A 25536-nucleotide genomic window follows, 5' to 3' on the forward strand; every position below is an offset into this window, starting at 1 on the left:
GATACTGAATTCACATAATTCAAAGATCCAAAAATAAAACCAATCACACAATTAACCCAATACATAAGCTCACCATCAATAACCCATTTTAAAATAAATAAACAACAAACTCAGAGTCGTACAACTTTACTTTTTGATTACAAAACATCTTGATATATTACCACACAAACAACAAAACATAAACAATAAAAAAAAAGATTAAAATATTCTAGCACAAAGAACATAACCTCAAATTTAAAATGTCTTGGTCATAATGCATTTGTTTGCTGAGAAAACACTGGGAAAAAAGATAGAAATATATGTAGAACTTCAACTAGTCCAAGGGCTGTAATCAAATCAAGCTGAATAGTGAATTTCCAAGGTCAGCTTGACAATAACAATAACATGTTCAAACCCCGCTCCAGCTCAATCAAAGCCTACAAACAATTTCGAACTTAAGCTTGTCAAAAATTCTAAAAGCTTGAGCTCAACTTGATTCATTAGTCAAGTCAGGTTTGAGCTCAATATCTAGCTCAATAGGAACCAAGGGGTTCCACTTGAGTCTGAGTCATAAGCACCAAGATCATAGCCCGATCCCTTAATTTTAGGATGGCTTTCCAACCCATGAGCACACTTGTGGGACTTTAACAGTCCATAGACACCTGCCTTTCAGCAGTTTGGAATGGACCCAGGCTACCCAAAGAGACCCAACTGTTGTGTAAAGATTCTAGATATGTCTGATTTGTTCCAATTCTTTTTCTCGCTTGGGAAGGTAAACTTTTTCCCAAGAAACTTTGATGCCCCCTTTACTGGTGCTTTGGCCTGACCACAAAGAAAGAAGTGGTTGAAATACTGCTCCAAAGTCTTAATAAATGTTTTTGGCAATAATCCATAAATGCATACATGACAATTGACATGACATATTACATTCATAATTAAATTTTTATGTTCTCAACATTATCACTGAAATAGTTATTACTTTCTACCTTGACCCTGTAGATAGAGAGAAGGTTTTTTTTTTTTTTTTTTTTTATTATTATTATTATTATTATTATTATTTTTTAACTTCTTGGAATTAACATAAGAAGCCCATAAAGCATTAATAGAGCGGAGAAATAGAGAGAGATTTACCTTCTTTAAAAGTGTCGCTTTTGTTGGCCTCAACCGTGGCTTTGTGCATAGAGAACCCTAAGATCCAGGAATTGGTTGGAACTTAAAACTCACCTCAACAAAAAAAGAACCCCAATACTTGAAAGGGTGAGAAAATTAAAAAAAAAAAAAAAATGTAAGAAACGAAAATTTAGGTTCATTTTTCTCGTTAACCAAATAGGGAATGAGATGATATTTTATTTTTAATATTTTTATCTTATTGGGTTATTAACCTTGTAAAGGTAGAGTTTCAAGTTGGGTCGATTCCAATTTTGGATTTTGGAATTTTTATTTTTATTTATAAAGCTTGAGCCCAATGGCTTTTTTATTTTTTCCAAGAAAAACGTTTTTTTTTTTTTACTTACTTTTTAATTTTAGATGAGAGAAGCTTATATCTTTATACCTATTGAATTTGTAATTCATATATTTTTAAAAAATTAATTACTATAGTTGCTACAAGTGGAACGGTATTTTTATGTTTTATTTTATTTTTAAAAAAATACTACTCTGATTAAAAAAAAAATTATCAAGAGTTTCTAGAAATTTAAATGACTGTTTACTATTTATTATATAGTTTTTGTAATAATATACTATAATTTTCTTTAATAATAGAAGTTAGGTTATACACATCACACTTATACAATATGACCTTTGCAAGATGTAGGATTTAATTTCGTCATACAGTGACCCATTATAAGAACATTAAAATTTTAACATAGGTCTCTCTCTCTCTCTCTCTCTCTCTCTCTCTCTCTATATATATATATATATATATATCACTCAGATTAAAACTCAATTATCAAAAGTTTAAGAAGTTTAATTGGAATTGTTTATTTTAAATTATGTATGATCTCTTATAATATTTACATGATGTGCGATTTGTCATGTAACTTAAAAGCAATTGATGTTCTTTTATTTTTTCTATCTAATTTATTATTCAATTTTAAATATTGTATTACAATAATTTCTTTAATTTACATATAACCTTTTTATAGATATAATTTGATAGTTATAACGGGAAATGAGATATTGAAACTCTAGATGTCATAAAAACACTAAAATGTGTTAACTAGTTAAACTATAATACTCTTGACAATTTATATATAAGTTTTTATCAAACCATATATCACATGAGCATGATACTAGTTAAAATAAACAATAAGTTTCATTTTTAAATACAATTTAACATTTTTTTTAAGAAAGAAATACAATTTAACTTTGAGTAGCATCTTAAAGATTTTTACGACTTAATTAATAGCATTTTACCTATAGTAAATACCTTTACAATTAGTAAAGGCATTTGGTATTTTTGTAATGGAGTTTCATCTAAAATAAACATTCTGAAGACTAAAAGTTCATTATATGACATGTAATACATACTTCAAGCCACTTGGCACAATTATAACTTATGAAAACTCTTTGTTTTTTTTTTTTTTTTGGCAACAATATATAGGACCTAAATTTTATTATCTAAATATATAGATAATAACTCGTACAATGCATAAGAAGGTTCAACAAAATGTGATCTTCTCTTTTTGTTTGTCTTTGTTTTTTCTCCTAATTATGGAACTTGGAAATTATAGTAATCCACAATAAGAATTCGTTATGAATCTTCGATTACACACACAAACTAGCCTCATTACATGCGCTCCGTATGTGCGATGAGGCTCTTTTATTGTAGAAGGGATTTTTAAGAAACTACCATTTAAAGAGTATACTAATTTTTAGAATTTCTAAGAAAAAAGTTTCTCTGGTAGTTTTTTTTTTTTTGAATTTTGTTAAATTACAATTTTAATCCCATTTTTTTTTTTTTAAGAATAAGGATTATCTAATTAGTTTAGGAGTATTTTTTATATTTTTTGAAACCATAACTAACTTTCTAAAGCCTCTTAATATATATAGAGATATATATTGTGATATCATATTTTTTTTAATTATAAAATAGATAATTATATATATATATGTATAAAGATTTTGAAGAGAATCTTTATAGAATTTAAACTCAATTAAAAAAATTAATATATATATTTAAAATAATAAAATAGACAAATATGGGCTTTCAAAAAATTAAATATCAATATCAATAGTCACTAAAAAGTTAAAAGTTTTTATTATGTATATATACTAGTTGCTAAACCGTGCAACACATGTAAAAACAAATTTATTAAGTGCTTTCCCTTATTAAGTGTCTCATAATATCGTCTGCTTCAAAAGTAATATTGTTAAGTCACGGACTGACTCAACAATCTTACATTATAATTATATCTAACATGACCACAATCATCAATTTGCATATATTAAAAAGTAACATGCTGCAGGAACTTACCAAAACACATACTGTATAAATTACTGTTAAGAAAATTTCCAGTTGCCAAGGAAGCTAAATTTTACTTAATAGTGACTTATTATCGAATATGAAGAATAACCATATGTGTCATGGTTAGTTTCTTACTTTCAAGTAATTACTCAGCTACAATTTTCTGACAACCCACTTCCAAGTAATCCCACTATCCCAGGTATAGCCAAACCATAGAAGTCGCGAAAGAAATAAAACCAATCATAGCTAGGAAAGGTTAAGGAGCTCTTAGAAAGAAAAGAATACCAGACCTTCGTCATGTTCCAACTACATTAACATGCGTACAAAGAAATTTCTCATAGATGATAGATGGGGAAATTTTGAGAAAAAACTGTTAGGAACTGCTCGGCTACAATTTGCCAGAAATTGCTCAGCTTACTTTCAAGTAATCACAGGATTTAGTTAGTCAGAAATTTCTTCCCCTGCCTCTTCCTCGTCGTATCTGTTTGCAAAAAGTCAAAAACTTAGTATTTATAGATTATAGGTCCTAGCCAATAAACCTACATGATATTATGTTGGGTACATACATAGGTCCTAGCCAATTTCATTGAAGTTAAATTCTATGCTGTGCTTTTTATATTTACTTTAGATATTGGGTTTTGACTTTTGACTATTTATCACGTTCCTCACGAGGGATTGATAAATTATAAAATGTATATTTTAATTTTTTTATATATGACTTCAAACTAATTATTAAAAATTACTATTTTATCAAAATAGCACAAACCAACATAAATTAAAACAAATTCGAATTAAAATATATTCAGTCTTCTTTAAACAAATTCAAATTTAATTATGTTTCTTTCATCTATTCCGTAAAATATTTTTTTGACATTTTTATTTATTGATATTTATTTAAATATGTCAAATATTATTTAATAAACTTTTTCATACCTGGCACAGAGTAATGGCTTGTATAACCAACATACGAGAAAATTGGGCAAGTCATCAATAGTCAATGCTACATTCAACTCCACACCTTATAAATTACTTGCATAAACCAGTAACCACCATGGCTAAAAACAGTACGCGTAGTAATATCTATGGACTACAGGCAATCGGCGCACTCAACTCAAATTACATGCATAATTTTATTTATTTATTTTTATTTGATAGGAGTGCCTACTTATTAAAGAAAGAGAAGGCGGGAGAAATGGCGGAAACTGCAGTCAGTATAGTTATACAGCATGTGTTACCGTCGTTAGTCCAAGAAGTGAGATTGCAAAAGGGTTTCCAAAGCAAAGTTACAAGCATCAAAGGTCAATTGGAGATTATTCGGTCTTTCCTGAAGGATGCAGATATAAGGGCTGAAAAGGAAGACGTGAGCTACGTTGTAGAAGAATGGGTGAAACAAGTAAGGGAAGAGGCTTATCAGATAGAAGATGTCATTGATGAATACATACTTCATTTTGCAAAACAACCTTTTGGGAAAAAGCAGTGCTTCCATTTTCACCAGAATTTTTTTCAATTTGCCAAAAAACTGAAAGCAAGATATGTTATAGCCTCTAAGATTCAAGACATAAGCAATAGTCTCAAGGAAAAGAGAGAGATGGCTGTAAGCTATCATTTCAACACTATAGAGCAAGGGGGACCAAGCAATAATGCTAGAAGTGTTACATGGCATGACCCTCGAATGGCAGCCCTTTTCATTGAGGAAGCAGAGGTTGTGGGCATTGAGTCTCATAGGGACAGATTGATAAATTGGCTAGTAGAAGGACCATTGAATCGCTTGGTGATTTCAACAGTTGGTATTGGGGGGGTTGGTAAGACCACTCTTATAAAAAAAGTGTATGAAAATGAAAAGGTGGCAACACACTTTGATTGTCATGCTTGGATCACAGTGTCTCAATCATACAAGACAGAGGAGCTATTAAGGAACATGATAAAACAATTCTACAAGGCAAGGAAGGAGTCTATTCCGGTGGAAATTGATGCAATGGAACAAACGACACTAATGGAGCATTTAAGGCTATATTTGCATGAGCATAGGTATGTTGTAGTTCTTGATGATTTATGGGAAAAAGGTTTTTGGGATTGCATAGAACTTGCTTTACCTAAAAATGAAAAAGGCAGTAGAATATTAATCACATCTCGAAATGAGGATATTGCTCCATCTAATTATTTGTATAAACTGCTAGTTCTACCTTTAGAAAAAGCTTGGGCTCTCTTTTGCAAGAAGGTGTTTCAACATGAAGGGGGGCATTGTCCCCCTGGCTTATTTGAGTTATCACATGCTATTGTTCAAAGATGCGAAGGGTTGCCACTAGCAATTGTTGCTATTGGGGGTCTTTTGTCAACCAAAGACAAGGTTCTCAATGAATGGCTCAAATTTCATAATAGTCTTAGTTCAGAGCTAAAAAGTAATCCTCATCTCAAGAATATTGCCAAAATTCTATCCCTCAGTTATCATGATCTATCTTACAACCTCAAAGCTTGCTTATTATATTTTGGCATGTTTCCAGAGGATTACTACATTAATTGTGCAAGATTAATTCGACTTTGGATTGCCGAAGGTTTTGTAAAAGAAATGCAAGGGATAACATTGGAAGAGGTTGCACAAGGCTACTTAAACCAGCTTATTCACATAAGCTTGGTTCAAGTGGAAGAAGTCGATTTTATTGGCAGGACTAGAAGTTGTCGAATTCACGATATGATGCTTGAGGTCATTCTTTCTAGGTCAAAGGAATTGGATTTTCATTTGGTCTCAATGCAAAACTACCCAAATTTTAATAGAATTGCTCGACGTCTCTCAATTCAGAACAATGGAAAAACTTCTTTGCAGAGTGCTACTAGTTACGAAACTCGTTCTATTCTCATTTTGGGGGTAGATGAAGTGCCTAAATCTTTTCTCTCTACTTGTTTTGCAAACTTCAAGTTAATGAAAATAATGGATTGTGAAGGTGCTCTTATATATTACATTCCTAAAGAAGTGGGAAACCTATTCCATCTAAGATATTTAAGCCTAAGAGATACAAAAGTGCAAATGCTTCCAAAGTCCATAGGAAAATTGCTCAACCTAGAAACGTTGGATTTGAAACGTTCCCTTGTGTCTGAGCTTCCAGCGGAGATTAGCGGGCTTCTTAAGCTACGATATCTTGTGGCCTACATTTATAACGGAGATACTAAAGAAAATATAGATTCTCGACGTGGGATAAAGATACCAAATGGCATTAGGCATTTAGAGTCCTTACAGAAGCTTTATCAAATTGAAGCCACGAGCGCTACCCTTATAACAGAATTGGGAAGTTTGGCACAGTTGAGGAAGTTGACGATATCTAAATTGAAGAAAGAGAATGGGATGGATTTGTGCACTGCGATACAGAAAATGAGCCACCTTCGGTCATTGGAAATTTTAGCAACAAGTGAGGAAGAAGTTCTTAATTTGCAATCGCTGCCTTCTCCTCCTCCCCTCCTACAAACTCTTAGCCTAGGTGGGCGACTAGAAAAGTTGCCAGAATGGATTCCCAAACTCAAGAGTATATTGAGAATTTCTTTAGCCTGGTCAAGATTAATGGAAGATCCATTAAAGGTCCTTCAATCTCTGCCTAATTTGATGAGTCTTTCGCTTCGCGATGGATACGGAGGCGAGCAATTACATATTGAGGGAAGAAGCTTCCAGAAACTCAAGAAGCTAAGGTTTCTAAATTTGGGAGGATTGAATAGGCTGATAATAGATGAAGGTGCCCTGCCTTTTCTTGAATTTCTTGAAATTGAAGATTGCCCACAGCTGAAGGAGGTGCCCTCTGGCATCCACCATCTGAAAAGCCTCAAAATTCTGCAATTTACAGAAATGCCGACCGAATTCGTTCTTAGTCTGCAACCAGATGAAGGCCCTGATTTTGGGAAAGTGAAGCATATTCCCTCTGTCACTTTCTGCTATAGGACTCATGGAGACAACTACATTCGGTACCGACTTGGTAGTTCAGCATTGTTAAAGCGTCTGAGCAGTTGATTCATGGAGGACCGAAGTGCCCACACCACTTTCAGGAAATTACAGGTACGTCCCCACCCACTTATTTATTATTAGACTGTTACATTTACTGTAAATTACCAAAAGTCTTTCACACATACAATTACAGACCCCATATTTCATAAGCCACTACTCCATTTTGTTAACCAACTTCAACCCAGAAAACGATCATAAACATTGTTTCCAGTTGGAAACATATTGAAAATTTAATGGTTCCCCTTCCCTGTTTTTTCCTCTTTCTTATACTACTGCTTCTAACAAATAAATTGCTTCTATTATGACAATTAGCTTGAAACTAATCAAGAATTTTATAGATATCACTGTGAGTAGCATGAAGCAATAATTGGACAACAAGCATTGTTAAATTCTAATTTGTAGACAACTCTTTTACTAATGTTAGTATTCACATTACCAAGTTTGTTTATTGTGGACAGGAAAGATGATTGAGTGCTTAAGTTTCAGTTGCCTATGAATTATAGTAGGTAAGCCTGAATTTCCTCCTTTCACACATTATAGACCTTTTTCTTTTTTGCATTTATATTACATTTGACTTTTTATTTATATTGTTCTTGTTAACACTGTAGGCTTAGCTTCAAATGCCAATGTTTCCAGGATTTTCATGATCCAGATCAAACAAGATACTGCTCTTTTCTCAACCAGCCAAAACATAAGTAGTTGTTTCTCCCATTCATTGTTGCCTTTGTCATTATATTGTTGTAATGTGTTATTGTTTCTGTATCAAGATTGTTATAATTTGTAATCTTTTTTGTATCAAACTTATGCTACGCAAAAGAGTGATGTTTTAGTTGAATTGTATTTGTTGTCTTTAGAATGGTTTAAGTGTTTCATTGGTATGTCCGCATGTAATGGCTTTGATATAATAGCTAAAAATTCTATAATGACGTTTGCATATAATTTGTGAAAGAGTAACTAGATGTATATGTTTTCTTTCTTTATTCATCGAAAAAATAAATAGAAACTGTATCAAACAGGCTTCTTGTTCTAATTATGGAGTGTCCTCAACTATTTCTAAAGACTAAGATGTTGTGTATGGTGTGGTGCTGCCATTTTGGCTTTGAGTAATTTTCTGTGCTGCTCTAGTGTTGTTGCCTAGTTTGTTGCAGATTTTGTTTTGATGTACATTAGATGTTATTAATTTGATGTATAAATTCAGCTTTTGTCTCTTCTTTTTGAACTTCTTGTATGGTTTTTCTTGTTTCAAGAAATTTTACTCATTCATTTGAGGGAAAGAAAACTAGATATTTTTTTACCATATGCAACATTCTTTCATATTGATAAAAATGAAGTCCACTTCTAAACAACAAAATTGAAAAAGGTTCAATTAGTATTAATCATTATGAATTTAGTTACTGATGAGTGTCTCCCACAAAAGATTTTGACATCTTAAATCCTGATTTTTGGTAGGAATCCTAACTTAGAGGTTAGACTATATTTCCCCTAAAAGACTTTGTTGTTCCAGAATTTTCTGAATGAAACCTCTTGTACTGACACTGTGATCTTGTTTCAGTAAATTTAACTCATTCATAAATAATAATAATTGAACTAGAATTTTTTTTGCCTTATTCACAGTGTGATCTTGTTATGATGTTAGAATTATGAGCCTCTTCTTTTTTTCTTTTTTCTTTTTGGGGGAGGGCAGGGGGGGGGGGGGGGGGGGTCAACCATACAAAATGAAGCATTGGGGGCACTTTTGAAAGGAAGAAAAAAGAAGAGAGCATCTAGGTCATAACTTGATTATTTTAATTAACAGATAACAGGATCACCATTTGATATCAATAAAGGAACTTTATGAAATCTAATAATGTAAGATTAGTTTTGATTAATTTAGCTGATAAAGAACTTAGTTTAAAAAGTCTATAGCAAGTTGAAACTCATTGACAGAAGTTTATTAGTACATTCACTCCTAGTAACCAATCGGTTTTGTCCATAGCTACCAACAATGTGTAAGCATTCCCCCTAACATTAGAGCACTGTCCAATAATCTGCTATGAATAAAAGATAAAAGCTTTCACATGCTTTCTCAAGGAAAATGCAATTTACAAAGGTGCCCTGATGGGCTTGTAGGAGATCAATGGGGAGTAGTTCCAGGCTTCCAACTTCAGGTTTTTCTATTAGTGAACATCAAATTTGTAAAGTTATTAAGGATAATCACAATTACAGAAAAGACATTTGCTTATAATTTGTGAAAGAGTAAATCGTATGTATATGCTTTCTATATCATCCAAAGAAGAAATTAGAAAACCGTTATGAACAAGATTATTTTTTCGGATTGCGAAATGTCCTCAACTATCTTTAAAGACTAAAATGGCATACCAATGTGGTGTTGTCTTTTCTGTTTTGAATAGTTTTCTCTGTTGCTGCCTAGTTTGTTGCAGGTTTAGCTTTGATGTTTGGTAGGTATTGTTAGTTTGCTCTATTGATTCAGCTTGTGCTGCTTATTTTGAACCTCTTGTACTGTGAGTTGTTTCAAAAAAATTATCTCATTCATCTCAAAAAACAAACAAGAAATTTTTTACCATATATTCCATTCATAATGATAAAAACGTTTGTCCACTTCAAACTAATAAACTCAACATAAATTCAATTAGTATAAATCACTATGGATTCAGTTAATGATGAGTGTCTCCATAAAAGAGCTTTAAAATCTGACAACATGACTTTTTCGCAAGGAAATCCTAACCTTACATTGGCGAGGTTTATAAACTATATCTTCCTTGTTTCTTTCTCAAAAATTGTCAATGTGTGAGTTCATAAATTAACTTGTCATTGCCTCTAAAGGGTATTACATGAAATTTGTCTGTTGTCCTTACCAAATATGTGAAACATAAAGTAGTTCTGCTAAAAATTTACTTATCGCAGTGAACATCTTAACGGCTGACAATTTCTATGCAAGTATTTACCCAATGATTTTGGATGTTTTCCTTTGTTCTCTTAGCCATGAAAGTGTAAATGCTACTGGATTGCAGGATATCATAGAATATATATATTGCATTATTGTAGTATTAAGACACAATGTGATTTTCTTACCAAACATTAACAGTAATGTAAGAAATTCGCATGTGAGTATATTCTTATAGTAAAAATTAGGAGAATTATGAATATAAAATCATTGTGCAATTGGTTTTATCCCCATTTTAAAAAGAGAGCTACTGAGCTTGGAGTGAGTCACTGATGGGTCCCGATTTGGCAGCCAATGCAGAGAGGTTGGAACCAATGGAACCTCCTCGGGGCAGGCTAGAATTCCGTTGGTGTAAACACTAGAAGGATTCCGGATGTGTTGTCGGCATGCAAAGACTGTTCTTCCACCTTGCACTTTGTTTGCCCAAGCTCCCTTGTGAAGTTGGTGACACAAGTAAATGAGAGAGCTTCAAATCTTCCAAACTAAATACTGCTATCTTTATCTTCCGATCCATCTGCTTTATGTTGATCTTTGGAGGCTTTTGCTCCACATTTTCATTCATATTATGTATATTGTAACCTTGAGAAAAATATAAGACATTACAATTCATCCATCTGCTTTATATTTATATGGCATGTCACAAGATGCAATTTTCAATAGTATCACTTTTTTTTTAATGGCAAGACTATGTTACTAATTTGACTTTTTATTTTTATTTTTTATTATTATTGATTTGGTGAAAGGGTAGTTCAAATTATATTTTTATATAAGTTATCTGTAAATTTTATTGTCATAATTTTGAATCTTCATTATTCAGAAACACTGATCAAAATCCAACACTTGGAAATCTATCCTGCTGAGGAAAAACCTATTACTCAAAGGTCTACACTAGCAAAGTGGAATTGAAGAACATATCTATTTCTGGTTTGATTCAGTTGCTTATTGGCTTTATCTATGAACACTTTTATTGAATAATTTACTCAAATGCACTCTCTAAATTGAAATTGGGAACTATCTTATTGAATGAGAGTAAATAAGTACATTTCTGTTCAATTCAACTCAGCTATTTATAGTGCAAAATAAAAATTCAGAGAAAGGAAATTGTATATCAATAACTAACTCAAATAGCCGTTACACAGTGATAACTAAAAATATAACGAACTCCACTATTTCTAATTCCTGACTAATCACTATACAACATGTGTCAAACTGATTGTTTTTAATCTCACGTGATGCACACGTGAAACCCTTTATGTCTTGCGACACCGTTTCATAAACGCATGTACTCCCTAAAGAGGAGACGACACCGTTTCCAACCAAAAAAAAAAAAAAAAAAACATTTTACTTCATGCCTCTATAAAAAAATAAAAATTAAAAAAGTTGTGTGAGGCCCAATAATTTATGGGCCAGACCCACTTACTCATGGGGAGTCCAAAGGCCCAAGCCAAAGAAGGCTATGGCCCAAGCTCAATAACATAAAGCACAAAATGGCCCGGAGATGCAGCCAAGGACAGTTCAGTCCTCGGCTGACCCAAAATTCCACCGAGAAGAGGGGGAAAAACGGTATAGGAACAAACTTAAAAGAAAATCTAAAATATTTAGGAAAAGCTGCCCTTACTATCCTTCCCATACAAGGCTCTGCACCTAACAGAGCCGTATTCGTCAGCTTTATCAACCATCCCCAACGACTTTGGGTTTGGACTGACGGGACAAGAAAGGTCGACCCTACACGTAGACGAAGGAAAGCGAAAGCAGGCTAGTATAAAAGAAAAAGTAAGTAATCTGGATAAGGGATTGGGGAAAAATGGCCAAAAAGGAGGGCCTCCCAGTCCACCTCCAGGAGAAAGACTCCAGGGGTGAAAATACCTTAAACGTCTATGAACACCACAAAAAAACCCACCGCCGGGTAACCAAGGCCTAGCCTTTCAAACCCACTCTCTACAAATGATATTGTCTGGGCCTTTTCACATGCGAACCCAACACTGTTGTGGTTCGGTGCGTATCGTATCCCTACAATTGGCGCCGTCTGTGGGGAAGGCTTGCGCGTTGGCTCAGGCGGCGGTGGAGTTAGGCTTTTGTCGAGCAAGAGTCTATGAGGATGCCTTTATGACCGGCGACACATTGTTGTTGTTCCAACATAAGTTCCCACTAGGGGCTACGCCTCGCAGTGCTAATGGCGTGGGCAAGTCTAGGGGCTTCAAACATCAAGCTGACTTCCCCCACCTTATTCGAGGGGCTAACCTTTAGAAAATAAATAAATAAACGAACAACTATAAGTTTTGGACAGAACCAAGGCCTTGTATGGTCTTCGGACTCAAGCCTCTGGGGAAACCAACTACTTACAAGGAAAATACAAGTTTTGGACAGAACCAAGGCCTTGTATGGTCCTCGGACTCAAGCCTCTGGGGAAACCAACTACTTACAAGGAAAATACAAGTTTTGGACAGAACCAAGGCCTTGTATGGTCCTCGGACTCAAGCTTCTGGGGAAACCAACTATTTACAAGGAAAATACAAGTTTTGGACAGAACCAAGGCCTTGTATGGTCTTCGGACTCAAGCCTCTGGGGAAACCAACTACTTACAAGAAGAATACAAGTTTTGGACAGAACCAAGGCCTTGTATGGTCCTCGGACTCAAGCCTCTGGGGAAACCAACTACTTACAAGGAAAATACAAGTTTTGGACAGAACCAAGGCCTTGTATGGTTTTCGGACTCAAACCTCTGGGGAAACCAACTACTTACAAGAAGAATACAAGTTTTGGACAGAACCAAGGCCTTGTATGGTCTTCGGACTCAAGCCTCTGGGGAAACCAACTACTTACAAGAAGAATACAAGTTTTGGACAGAACCAAGGCCTTGTATGGTCTTCGGACTCAAGCCTATGGGGAAACCAACTACTGAGAAGAAAAAATACAAGTTTTGGACAGAACCAAGGCCTTGTATGGTCTTCGGACTCAAGCCTATGGGGAAACCAACTACTGAGAAGAAAAAATACAAGTTTGGACAGAACCAAGGCCTTGCATGATCCTCGGACTCAAGCCTCTGGGGAAGCTAAGTACTTGAAAGGAAAAACTACATTACATGGACCTTAGAATCTATCCGAGGAAGACTCTCCATTAACAATTGGGTTAATTCCTGAACTACATGGATTCTCAAGTCTGCTCTCAGATCCTCAGCATTAAAGGGATCGGTGCAATATAGAGCAATATGATGCCAAAAACACAATCGAAGTCCCTTACTGCTCGGTCACCCCCTCGGATGAATTATTTAGAGTTTATCATTCTCGGACAGTATTCTCGCACTTATTACAGAATATTCAGCTGTTATCTTGGTTAGTTTCCTAAGTTTAACTTACTATGAATTATCGTTATTATGCCTGGTAATGTCAGTAAATTAGAATTAGTTGGATTGTGTTTCAAGGTTTCCCGCTCTAAGTATCACTGAGGAAAAACACACCCGGAACACACCCTTTCACAAAATAGTGTTGCAAAAAAAAAAAAGTATCCAAAACAAGTAAATAAATTTCCCTTTTTATTAAAACAAAGAAATAGTACAGCGTACAATGGAAAGCTGGAATCAGCTTATATTAGAGCTAACTACATAATTGAAAAGAAAGATACAAGAGAATACGATAAAGCCGATGAGGCAGTACAGAAGAGAGGTTGGCTTCTAAAGCTAACTACATAATCAAAAAGAAAGATACAAGAGAATAAGATAAAGCCGAGGAGGTAGCACAGAGGAGAGGTTGGCTGCTGCTTCAAAACTTTGTTCTTCCTCAATACTTTTACATGCCCATAACTCAGGCAGCAAAAGAATCCAGCGTGGGGCCTGCACCATCGAAGAAAAGGTGCAGAGAGAGCCCAGCTTCAGGCTAGCGCAGCTGGAGAAAAGGTGCAGGGAACCCAACTTGAGGCTCACATCGTTGAAGGAAAGGTGCAGGGAGCCGGAAGTTGAGGAGCCTACACCAAAATTTGCCTGCGACAAGGCAGACGGCGCTGATGGCGGAGAATCTTTCTTCTGACACACCAAAAATCTGGCGTGAACAGAACCTGCTTCGAATTTTGACTAAAAGAAGGAGAAACACCATTTCTCCCTTCGTCAAGACGGAGTATTTTCTTGAATCTGTGCCCCCTGTGTCCAGACCACACTACCTTGAATCTCGTAAGGATCTGGCGCCTCTGTGGCGGAGGGAGTTCCTTCACCCCAACCCGTGCCTCAAACATATTATACTAAGGGAGGATAGCACCGAATATGGGAGTTATGATTATGGCTTAGGGATTATGGCTTGGGAGGAAACTGAAAGATTTATGTGTAGGTCAAGCAACTTCCTCTCCTATTTATTTAATAAGATAAGGAAGTGGCATTTAATTCACGCAGTGTCCCAAGGAACGCTACAGACAAAATGGCTCCGGCTCAATTTCCAACGCCACCTGCAACCATGAGATTAAAGGATTCTCGTGAAGGCGTACCTCGAACACTGAAACGTCAAAGGGTACCGCGTGACCAAAGACTACAGAAATGCCTCTTAATCCTATGCAATCTCCTATGCAAATGGGAAAAGCCCAAATATCAAAAAGTGCATGGTCTGAGTGAGTCGTGATTTGGGCCCAGCATTATCAAAATCCTACTGCCCGGCTTTTATTGTGGGGCTAGTGAATTCGCGGCCCAAGCCCGTTCTGCATAGGAGCCCAAGGGCTACGGCCCACGCCGAGGAATAGCCATTGACGAGGACAACCTCCTGCTCGGCACCTCATGAAATACCTGAGGAAAGGGAAAAACTAGGTTTTGGACAGAACCAAGGCATTGCGAGGTCCTCGGACTCAAGCCTATGGGGAAACCAACTACTTGGATGGGGAAAGTCCTCGGCTCAAATACTGTAAAAAGTTAAGGCCAATAAGAGTGTTAAGAAGATGGCGAAACGCCCCACTATTCAGTAGCCTAAGGGGGCTGTTCATTTTGCGGGTGATATGTCTTCGGATGGTTACTTCCTACACCGCATCGAGCATCCAGTTCTCATCTCGGCTAGTTTTGGGGTAAGTATCGTTCTTCACAGGTCGGCATTGTTGTGCCAAACAATTCTATTAAAGTTATGGTGACATCTTTTTCTTGGCAAGTATTTTGGCCCTAGTTGTCATTGATTCAAATGCTATATTATTGCGCCGAACAGCACTTGCAAATTCATAAAAATGCCCTTCTCTTTGATAAGGGGTTAAGGATCCAAGTATTGTACTCTAAGGTCGGCGGTATTGTGCCCGGCCGATTCGGGTGAGATCTTTTTATTAACCGGAACTTCGGTCCTAGATGTCGGCCACGGTTTAAAAACAAAAAGAATTTACAAGATTGTATGTCTATGCATGGTGTTATCATTTCGGAAACATAGAGATAGAACATGCGAAGTAAAATGATAACAATTTTTATTAATATAAAGATGTATTACAACGTACAAAGAGGGGCTTAAACAAGCCTATACAAAAGGTGAACTGCCGAAACAATAAAAAAAAAAAAAAAAACATCAGCAATACAGATAAGTAAACGGTCAGGTGTCTTTTAAACTCGTCTCCGAAGTCCCTCCAAACTCTGCCTCAGTATCGCCCATATTGAGAGAAGGACCTTCTTTAGAAAAAGATTGAGGAGATGAATGAAGAAGATGGAGGAGATGAATGAAAAGAAGGAGGAGAAGAAGAGGGAAGAGATGAAAAGAAAGAAAAAAGAGCAAAAGAGGGAGAAGGAGAAGCACCAGGATGGATCTGGTGGTGGAAAGAAGAAGAAAGAGAGGCAAAAGGAGGCACCAGTGAACGAAGAGAGGAAGAAGCAGGGGCACTTAATCCTTGCCCCAGTCCTGACTCCTAACACACTGGTGCCATGTTAGATATGCTCATGAGAGAGCGGGTGGTACTGATAATGGGTGTCCTCGGCTCAGTCACGCCGAAAGTGAGACGTGACGAATCCCTGCTTCGGATTTTGGCTGAAAGGAAGGTGAGACAAATCTTGAGTCTCCGCCATCCTTGCCCTGACCGAGCCATTTCGAGCTTTATTAGAACATGGTGTTTTTGGGAGGGGAATGGCTTCTTCATTGCTTATTACTACGGTGAACGTATTACAGGTTAAGGTATAACCAGAGGGTAAAAGTAAACTCTGGGAGGAATCTAAGGGTTTCAAATTTCCGGGGGATTAAAGGGATTCATGTATGGGAGAAACAACTCTTGTCTTTTCTCTTTATATGAGGGACGAAGAGGAGGATACTTAATGTGTTCAGATCTCCAAGGAAATTTGCAAACAAGAATATGCCCGTTCCGCTCCCCCACACCATCAGTAACCATTAAATCTGAGAGGTCTCGTGAAGGGAAACTATTAAAGACATGCTTCGGATAACCAAACGGCATGAACGTATCGTGAATAAATCAAGAAGAACATCTTGTAGACCGGTACATTTCCTGGGCAGGTGGAGAATTGCCAACGTCAGTGAAAGGTTGAATTAAATGAGCTATAATAAAGGCTCGGTATTATCAAAACCCCCCTCTCCAACCAGGAGGTCGGACAGCAGGGTTTTGAGGGGCTGTTGTGAGGCCCAATAATTTATGGGCCAGGCCCACTTACTCATGGGGAGTCCAAAGGCCCAAGCCAAAGAAGGCTATGGCCCAAGCTCAATAACATAAAGCACAAAATGGCCCGGAGATGCAGTCGAGGACAGTTCAGTCCTCGGCTGACCCAAAATTCCACCGAGAAGAGGGGGAAAAACGGTATAGGAACAAACTTGAAAGAAAATCTAAAATATTTAGGAAAAGCTGCCCTTACTACCCCTCCCATACAAGGCTCTGCACCTAACAGAGCCGTATTCTTCAGCTTTATCAACCATCCCCAACGACTTTGGGTTTGGACTGACGGGACAAGTATTAGTCTTGGAAAGGTCGACCCTACACGTGGACGAAGGAAAGCGAAAGCAGGCTAGTATAAAAGAAAAAGTAAGTAATCTGGATAAGGGACTGGGGAAAAATGGCCAAAAAGGAGGGCCTCCCAGTCCACCTCCAGGAGAAAGACTCCAGGGGTGAAAACACCTTAAACGTGTATGAACACCACAAAAAAACCCACCGCCGGGTAACCAAGGCCTAGCCTTTCAAACCCACTCTCTACAAATGATATTGTCTGGGCCTTTTCACATGCGAACCCAACACTGTTGTGGTTCGGTGCGTATCGTGTCCCTACAAGTTGTATGGTCTCGGGAAAATTTGAAATCAAAGATTTTTTAATCTAAATGTGAAAAGGAGAATTTCAAGTGAAATTGAGAGAATTCATTTTTATTTTATGAATTTTATAATGTATCAAGTACTATGTTATTTTGAATTTGTATAGTCTTGAATACATTTTTAGATTTATAATATTTAATTTGGAAAATTATACAATACTCTGATAGTACGATAAAAATTGTATAATTACTCATTAAATTTGAGACATAAAATTAATCTATTTCAAATTAATGGACTTACTTGGGTAGGATAAGGTTAATAGACCAATAAGAAGAAGGTGAGGCATTGGTCTTTACTCATTTTACTAGGCTAAACCCAGAAACCTTGCTTGCATATGGACACTGAAAATTTCCTGTCCACAAACAATGATCCATATTCTTAACTTTTAAGTTTGGGCTTCTTTGGAGGGTCCTATTTCCGATGGCTGTGTAGTCTATTTGGTTGAATCGCATTGTATATAGATCGGGCTCTATTAATAGTCTTGTGCATGAACAACTTCGTCCAGTCTTGTGAAAGACAATTTTCTATCAAACACAATTGCCTATAAATTGTGAAAGCGAAATTATATTTTCTATCTCCACATGGGTTGAATTACTATTAAACTCAGTGGATATAATAAATGAAGAGTGAATGACCTATTTTGAAAATTTTTCTTTTTTTGAATTTTTTTGAGATAGTTACGATATGCTTCTAACCTACAGTTTAATAGTATAATCAGGTATAAAGATTTGGATCCTATTTCTCCTTATAAAAGAAAACAAGATATATACTAAGCTACAAGTCTCTTGGCAATGAACAAATTATTTGAATTTATCTTTAATTTGTACTTTTTAGAATATTATTCTTTGTCAATATGCAAACTTTGATGGAGTTAAGGGAAAAACAATGGAGAGATAGAAAATAAAAAGCCTTTGTCAATACTTTGGAAGTTTTGCATAAAGTTGCATCACTTTGACTTTGATGGTTTGCACGCACAAACAGACAACAAATAAATTAAAGATAGGAATAGGACACTAAAATAAACAAAAAAGAAGCGTAATGGAACATACTCAATATTATTTGTTGGAAAAAGAAGTTAAGAAGACTCACATTAAATATTTCCATTTGATTAGAAGATGATTTTATTTAGGTTGAAAATTGATGAGAATATCAATTGATTAGAAGATGAAAGAAATTCACATGTGAGTACATTCTCATAGTAAAAAATAGGAGAATTATGAATATAAAACAACTGTGCCATTGGTTTAATCCCCATGTGAAATAGAGAGCAACTGAGCTTGGAGTGAGTCACTGATGCAGAGAGGTTGGTACCATTGGTACCTCCACGGGGCAGGCTAGAATTCTGATGGTGTTGACAACGGAAGGACCTCACATGTGTTGTCGGCAAGCAAAGAGAGTTCTTCCCCCCTTACACTTTGCCTTAGCTCCCTTGTGAATTTTGTGACACAAGTAAGTGAGAATGCTTTAAATCAACCAAACTAAATTCTGCTCTCTTTATCATCTATTTTATCTGCTTTAGGTTGATCTTTGGAGGCTTTTTCTCCACATTTTCATTCATATTTTGTCAGTTGCAACCTTGAGAAAAATATAAGAAAAAACAAATGAACAATCGCAAAATCTGTTGAATATGAATTCCTATATTACATATATATGGCATGTCACAAGCTACAATTTTCAATAGTATCACAGATAGCACTTATCCCAATGACAGAAATAGGCAAAAAAATAAAAAATAAATAAAAGAAATTCTAGTTTAGGAGCATTGAACATAGCAAATGTTTAGAGTAACTAGCTTACCTGAAAATTAAAAGTTCCGAGGAAGGAAACAGACTCCTATAATGATTCTTCTCTCCCACAAAAGAAAATTGGAAAATTCCACATTAGAAATATGGAACAAAATTTGACAACATTGTATGCTAAGGTTCTTAGATACTATAGCTTGAAAAGAGAGTCTTATGTCTCTGGTAGTAGAGGCTCTTGTGGATGATGTATCTGGTTTCCAGATCTGAACAAAAACAATTGAGGACATTCCCCAATCCGTACAAAGAACGTTATTAGTACCAGTTATCTAATTTGTTATATATATATATATATATAAATCGATCATTCTTTCATTTTCTCCTCTTGTAACTATAAGGCATCTCACTTTCCTTATCCTTAAAGAATTAATCCACTTGAACAGTTACCTCCACCACAACCACCACCATCATCATCGCCATCACCATCACCACTGGGTGGTAATCCAAAGTCCCACCATCGTTGAATTGTGGCCAAATCCTTACCTGAAATTTCAGTTTAACCATTAGATGCCATTTGAAATATCGAATCTCACAGAATTTCAGAAAGAAAGCATAAGTGAACATGCATTTATATGTATCAACAAGTGAAAATGTATGTAACCACCCCATACCATAAACCCATAAGAAGGATTACACAAAAAAGGAAATACAATGCTTTGATTAAGCAATTGACAACAGACTTTGGTTGCCAAGGACAGGCCAAATTATGACTTAGTTCCTAAAACTAATCCAACTTCAAAAAAGAACTCAGCTGGCATTTATTAAACTGAACAGAACAATACAACTACTATTTGATGAATCCCACAAGGGATCCTTGAAGCAACATTTTATACCAAGGAACCAAGAAAAATATCTATGACGATTACCAAAACTCCACTTTAGCAAATAAAAAGGCAGAAAAGGAGACAACTTTAAAAGTTGGACTGAATGAATTCAGAGCAACCAATGATACAGGGTATTGCTATGCCACTGCAGACAAGCTACTCACAACCACCAATGACATAAGGCAGGCAGTTCAGTGTCTGCCTAGCCAAAGCGATTCCTTTAATATTAAATGTAGTTTGACTAATGATTGATACACGGAAATAGCTATTACTAGGAATGTGAGTAATTGTTGGAGCCATGCGTGTAACAGTTTGAGTTTTCTCAGCAGCGCATCTTGCATTCTGCAGAAGAAATTAGAGAGGCAGAGACAAAGGTTTTAACCCAGAAAAAGTGCAATATCAAGAATCCATAGAATCCCTGGTTTCCTAACCTCAATTTGCAAGCATCTATGAAGAAAAAAATACAAAATGAATTCACTTAATGTGTTTGTAGATGCATGTTCCATAACTTCATTTATAATCTGAATACATTTATCAGGATTTTCTAATTGTTGTTCTTTGCTTTTCATCAGAGGGTGATGCATAACATAACCTGATTGCCAAAAAAAAAAAAAAAAAAGATGCAGTAGCATAATCCTAAAGTCACAGATAACTGAGATAAGTTCTACCATTGAATGTATCAAGACACTTGTTCAGAAAATTTCCAAACCAGCTGTTTAGTAACTGATTCTAAGACAACTCTTAAGTGAGACTGAAATTTAAAATTTCAAGCACATGAAAATCCCTAGAAGCTTATAAACTTTGGTTCACCTCAAAAGGGCTGTAAGGGGCATTATCTTCATGCAAAAGCTCAAAGTATCACTGATGCATGTTAGAAAATGCCAAATCATGATATAAAGGTAACTATTTTCACATTCTAAGAGCAATGATATTGATGATGCTAAGAAGTTATATTGCTAGTTTTAGCATCATCAATACTAAAAAATATGCTGCAATGGGGGAGGGAAAACTGAAAAATTTGGTTGTTGAGCTATAGCGCGCAGCCAAATATAGCTATGCACTATAGCTAAGAAGGTAAAATATATATATATTGTAGGGGCACAATTTTAATGGCCCAATCCTTGTCGGTCAAGTCTTGACCCAAAAAGTCCCACACAATGAATTTTTTTGTAGAGTATGGGCTAAAGAACTTGGTTTCAGTTAGTTTAAACGGTTTGTTGCATGGGTTAAGGGAATACAGAAACAAGAACGAAGATGCCACCGTGAAGAGAGGTCTCTCACAGAAACAACTCTTTTACTAATGTTAGTATTCACATTACCAAGTTTGTTTATTGTGGACAGGAAAGATGATTGAGTGCTTAAGTTTTACTTGCCTATGAATTATAGTTGGTAAGCCTGAATTTCCTCCTTTCACACATTATAGACATTTTTTCGTTTTTGCATTTTTATTACATTTAGCTTTTTATTTATATTGCTCTTCTTAATATTGTAGGCTTAGCTTCAAATGCCAATGTTTCCAGGATTTTCATGATCCAGATCAAACAAGATACTGCTCTTTTCTCAACCAGCCAAAACATAAGTAGTTGTTTCTCCCATTCATTGTTGCCTTTGTCATTATATTGTTGTAACATGTTATTGTTTCTGTATCAAGATTGTTATAATTTGTAATCTTTTCTATATCAAACTTATGCTACGCAAAAGAGTGATGTTTTAGTTGAATTGTATTTGTTGTCTTTAGAATGGTTTAAGTGTTTCATTGGTATGACCGCATGTAATGGCTTTGATATAATAGCTAAAAATTCTATATAATGACATTTGCGTATAATTTGTGAAAGAGTAACTAGATGTATATGTTTTCTTTCTTTATTCATCGAAAAAATAAATAGAAACTGTATCAAACAGGCGTCTTGTTCTGATTATGGAGTGTCCTCAACTATTTCTAAAGACTAAGATGTTGTGTATGGTGTGGTGCTGCCATTTTGGCTTTGAGTAATTTTCTGTGCTGCTCTAGTGTTGTTGCCTAGTTTGTTGCAGATTTTGTTTTGATGTATGTTAGGTGTTATTAATTTGATGTATAAATTCACCTTTTGTTGCTTTTTTTTGGAACTTCTTGTATGGTTTTTCTTGTTTCAAGAAATTTTACTCATTCATCTGAGGAAAAAAAAAACTAGATATTTTTTTACCATATGCAACATTCATTCATATTGATAAAAATGAAGTCCACTTCTAAACAACAAAATTGAAAAAGGTTCAATTAGTATTAATCATTATGAATTTAGTTACTGATGAGTGTCTCCCACAAAAGATTTTGACATTTTAAATCCTGATTTTTGGTAGGAATCCTAACTTGGAGGTTAGACTATATTTCCCCTAAAAGACTTTGTTGTTCCAGAATTTTCAGAACAAAACCTCTTGTACTGACACTGTGATCTTGTCTCAGTAAATTTAACTCATTCATAAATAATAATAATAATAATAATTGAACTAGAATTTTTTTGCCTTATTCACAGTGTGATCTTGTTATGATGTCAGAATTATGAGCCTCTTCTTTTTTTCTTTTTTCTTTTTGGGGGAGCCCCCGGGGGGGTGTCAACCAGACAAAATGAAGCATTGGGGGCACTTTAGAAAGGAAGAAAAAAGAAGAGAGTATCTAGGTCATAACTTGATTATTTTAATTAACAGATAACAAGATCACCATTTGATATCAGTAAAGGAACTTTATGAAATCTAATATTGTAAGATTAGTTTTGATTAATTTAGCTAATAAAGAACTTAGTTTAAAAAGTCTATAGCAAGTTGAAACTCATTGGCAGAAGTTTATTAGTACATTCACTCCTAGTAACCAATCGGTTTTGTCCATAGCTACCAACGTGTAAGCATTCCCCCTAACATTAGAGCACTGTCCAATAATCTGCTATGAATAAAAGATAAAAGCTTTCACACGCTTTCTCAAGGAAAATGCAATTTACAAAGGTGCCCTGATGGGCTTGTAGGAGATCAATGGGGAGTAGTTCCAAGCTTCCAACTTCAGGTTTTTCTATTAGTGAACATCAAATTTGTAAAGTTATTAAGGATAATCACAATTACAGAAAACACATTTGCTTATAATTTGTGAAAGAGTAAATCGTATGTATGTGTTTTCTATATTCATCCAAAGAAGAAATTAGAAAACTGTTATGAACAGGATTATTTTTTCGGATTGGGAAATGTCCTCAACTATCTTTAAAGACTAAATGTCATACCAATGTGGTGTTTTCTTTTCTGTTTTGAGTTGTTTTCTCTGTTGCTGCCTAGTTTGTTGCAGGTTTAGCTTTGATGTTTGGTAGGTATTGTTAGTTTGCTCAGTTGATTCAACTTGTGCTGCTTATTTTGAACCTCTTGTACTGTGATCTTGTTTCAAAAAAATTATCTCATTCATCTCAAAAAACAAACAAGAATTTTTTTACCATATATGCCATTCACAATGATAAAAACGTTAGTCCACTTCAACTAATAAACTCAACATAAGTTCAATTAGTATAAATCACTATGGATTCAGTTAATGATGAGTGTCTCCATAAAAGAGCTTTAAAATCTGACAACCTAACTTTTTGGCAAGGAAATCCTAACTTCACATCGCAAATCCTAGAGGTTTATATACTATATCTTCCTTGTTTCTTTCTCAAAACTTGTCAATGTGTGAGTTCATAAATTAACTTGTCATTGCCACCAAAGGGTATTGAATGAAATTTATCTGTTGTCCTTACCAAATATGTTAAACGTAAAGTCGTTCTGCTAAAAATTTTACTTAGGCCAGTGAACATCTTAACGGCTGACAATTTCTATGCAAGTATTTACCAAATGATTTTGGATGTTTTCCTTTGTTCTCTTAAGCCATGAAAGTGTAAATGCTACTGGATTGCTGGTTATCATAGAATATATATTGCATTATAATAGTATTAAGACACAATGTGATTTTCTTACAAAGTCAAATCAACATTAACAGTAATGAATGAAGTTCGCATGTGAGTACATTCTCATAGTAAAAATTAGGAGAATTATGAATATAAAATCACTGTGTCGTTGGTTTTATCCTCATGTTAGATAGAGAGTTACTGAGCTTGGAGTGAGTCACTGATGGGTCCCGATTTAGCAGCCAATGCAGAGAGGTTGGAACCAATGGAACCTCCTCGGGGCAGGCTAGAATTCCGATGGTGTCGACACCGGAAGGATCCTGGATGTGTTGTCGGCGAGCAAAGACAGTTCTTCCACCTTGCACTTTGTTTGATTGAGCTCCCTTGTGAAGTTGGTGACACAAGCAAATGAGAGTGCTTCAAATCTTCCATACTAAATTCTGCCATCTTTATCTTCCGGTCCATCTGCTTTATGTTGATCTTTGGAGGCTTTTGCTCCACAATTTCATCCATATTATGTATATTGCAACCTTGAGAAAAATATAAGACATTACAAATCAAATGAACAATCACAAAAGCTGTTGAATTTGAATTCCTATATTACATTTATATGGCATTTCACAAGCTGCAATTTTCAATAGTATCACAAAAATTATTTCCTTTTGGCAAGACTGTTACTAATTTGACTTGTAGAAGAAACAGAATAATATGTTTTGATTGGTTTGGTGAATGGATAGTTCAAATAAAATTTGTATATAATTTCTCTATAATATGCAGGCTATATTTATATGCACTTTTCCAACAAGTAATGAGAAATGCTTAAATGGTCTTGAAAAAGTACCCTATAGAAATTGGTAGTTGGAGAATCATAACAATATGATTAAGACAGTAATCCCAACATTAATCATAACAATGTGATATTTAATATGCATTATATTACATTTTTAAACAATTTGCATTATATTACATCAAATATCAATTTCAAAGATAAAACCAAATTATTGGTCTATAGTAGTTAAAGGGACAATGAAGGAGGATCATGAGCTTAATTCTTATGAGATTTCCAAAGATAAAAATAAAAATCAAAGAAATTCTTGGTTAAGAGCAATTGACATTGTGAATGATTAGAGTAACTACTAGCTTACCTGAAAATTACAAGTTTTCTTCTCCCTTGGCTGCTATCAATTGCTTTCTGGGTGAGAAAGGAAAAGTTCACCTATATTTAATTTCTATTGATCTTTCTCCTGCAATGAGGAATTGAACAATTACACATGAGAAATATGGAACAAAATGACACTTTTTGATGCCTAAAATTTTGCTTCTAACTGCCTATATTTTGTTGTTACAAATTTGTGGTTTACACCTAAGCAACAAATTGTAGCCACTAATTTTCATTACTCC

The 25536-nt window shown here is 35.2% G+C and overlaps 1 protein-coding gene and 2 long non-coding RNA genes across 20 annotated transcripts in view; 1 reads left to right on the forward strand and 2 right to left on the reverse strand.

Annotated features, from left to right (window-relative positions):
* The window catches only part of LOC126694257 (disease resistance protein RPM1-like), a 214486-nt gene extending 192419 nt beyond the window's left edge, over positions 1-22067 (forward strand). For 17 of the 18 annotated variants that reach the window (XM_050390378.1, XM_050390380.1, XM_050390381.1 and 14 more), the window contains 3 exons: positions 4601-7481; positions 21584-21631; positions 21735-22067. In XM_050390378.1, coding sequence (XP_050246335.1) covers positions 4638-7436 — 2799 coding nt within the window. In that variant the 5' untranslated portion in view covers positions 4601-4637 and the 3' untranslated portion in view covers positions 7437-7481; positions 21584-21631; positions 21735-22067. Of the gene's footprint in view, positions 1-4600; positions 7482-7888; positions 7937-8038; positions 8271-21583; positions 21632-21734 lie in introns of those variants that run through there. The other variant, XM_050390377.1, reaches the window with a different exon arrangement.
* LOC126697902 (uncharacterized) lies at positions 37-21240 on the reverse strand. The gene is made up of 2 exons (XR_007646290.1): positions 21043-21240; positions 37-243 (listed from the first exon to the last, which is right to left on the reverse strand). It is a non-coding gene; the product is annotated as an uncharacterized LOC126697902 (long non-coding RNA).
* LOC126697901 (uncharacterized) lies at positions 18757-20146 on the reverse strand. Its single transcript, XR_007646289.1, has 2 exons — positions 19417-20146; positions 18757-19194 (listed from the first exon to the last, which is right to left on the reverse strand). It is a non-coding gene; the product is annotated as an uncharacterized LOC126697901 (long non-coding RNA).
* Positions 22068-25536: the final 3469 nt, after the last annotated feature.

Source organism: Quercus robur, chromosome 8 (assembly GCF_932294415.1).
Source record: "Quercus robur chromosome 8, dhQueRobu3.1, whole genome shotgun sequence".
Lineage (NCBI taxonomy): Eukaryota > Viridiplantae > Streptophyta > Magnoliopsida > Fagales > Fagaceae > Quercus > Quercus robur.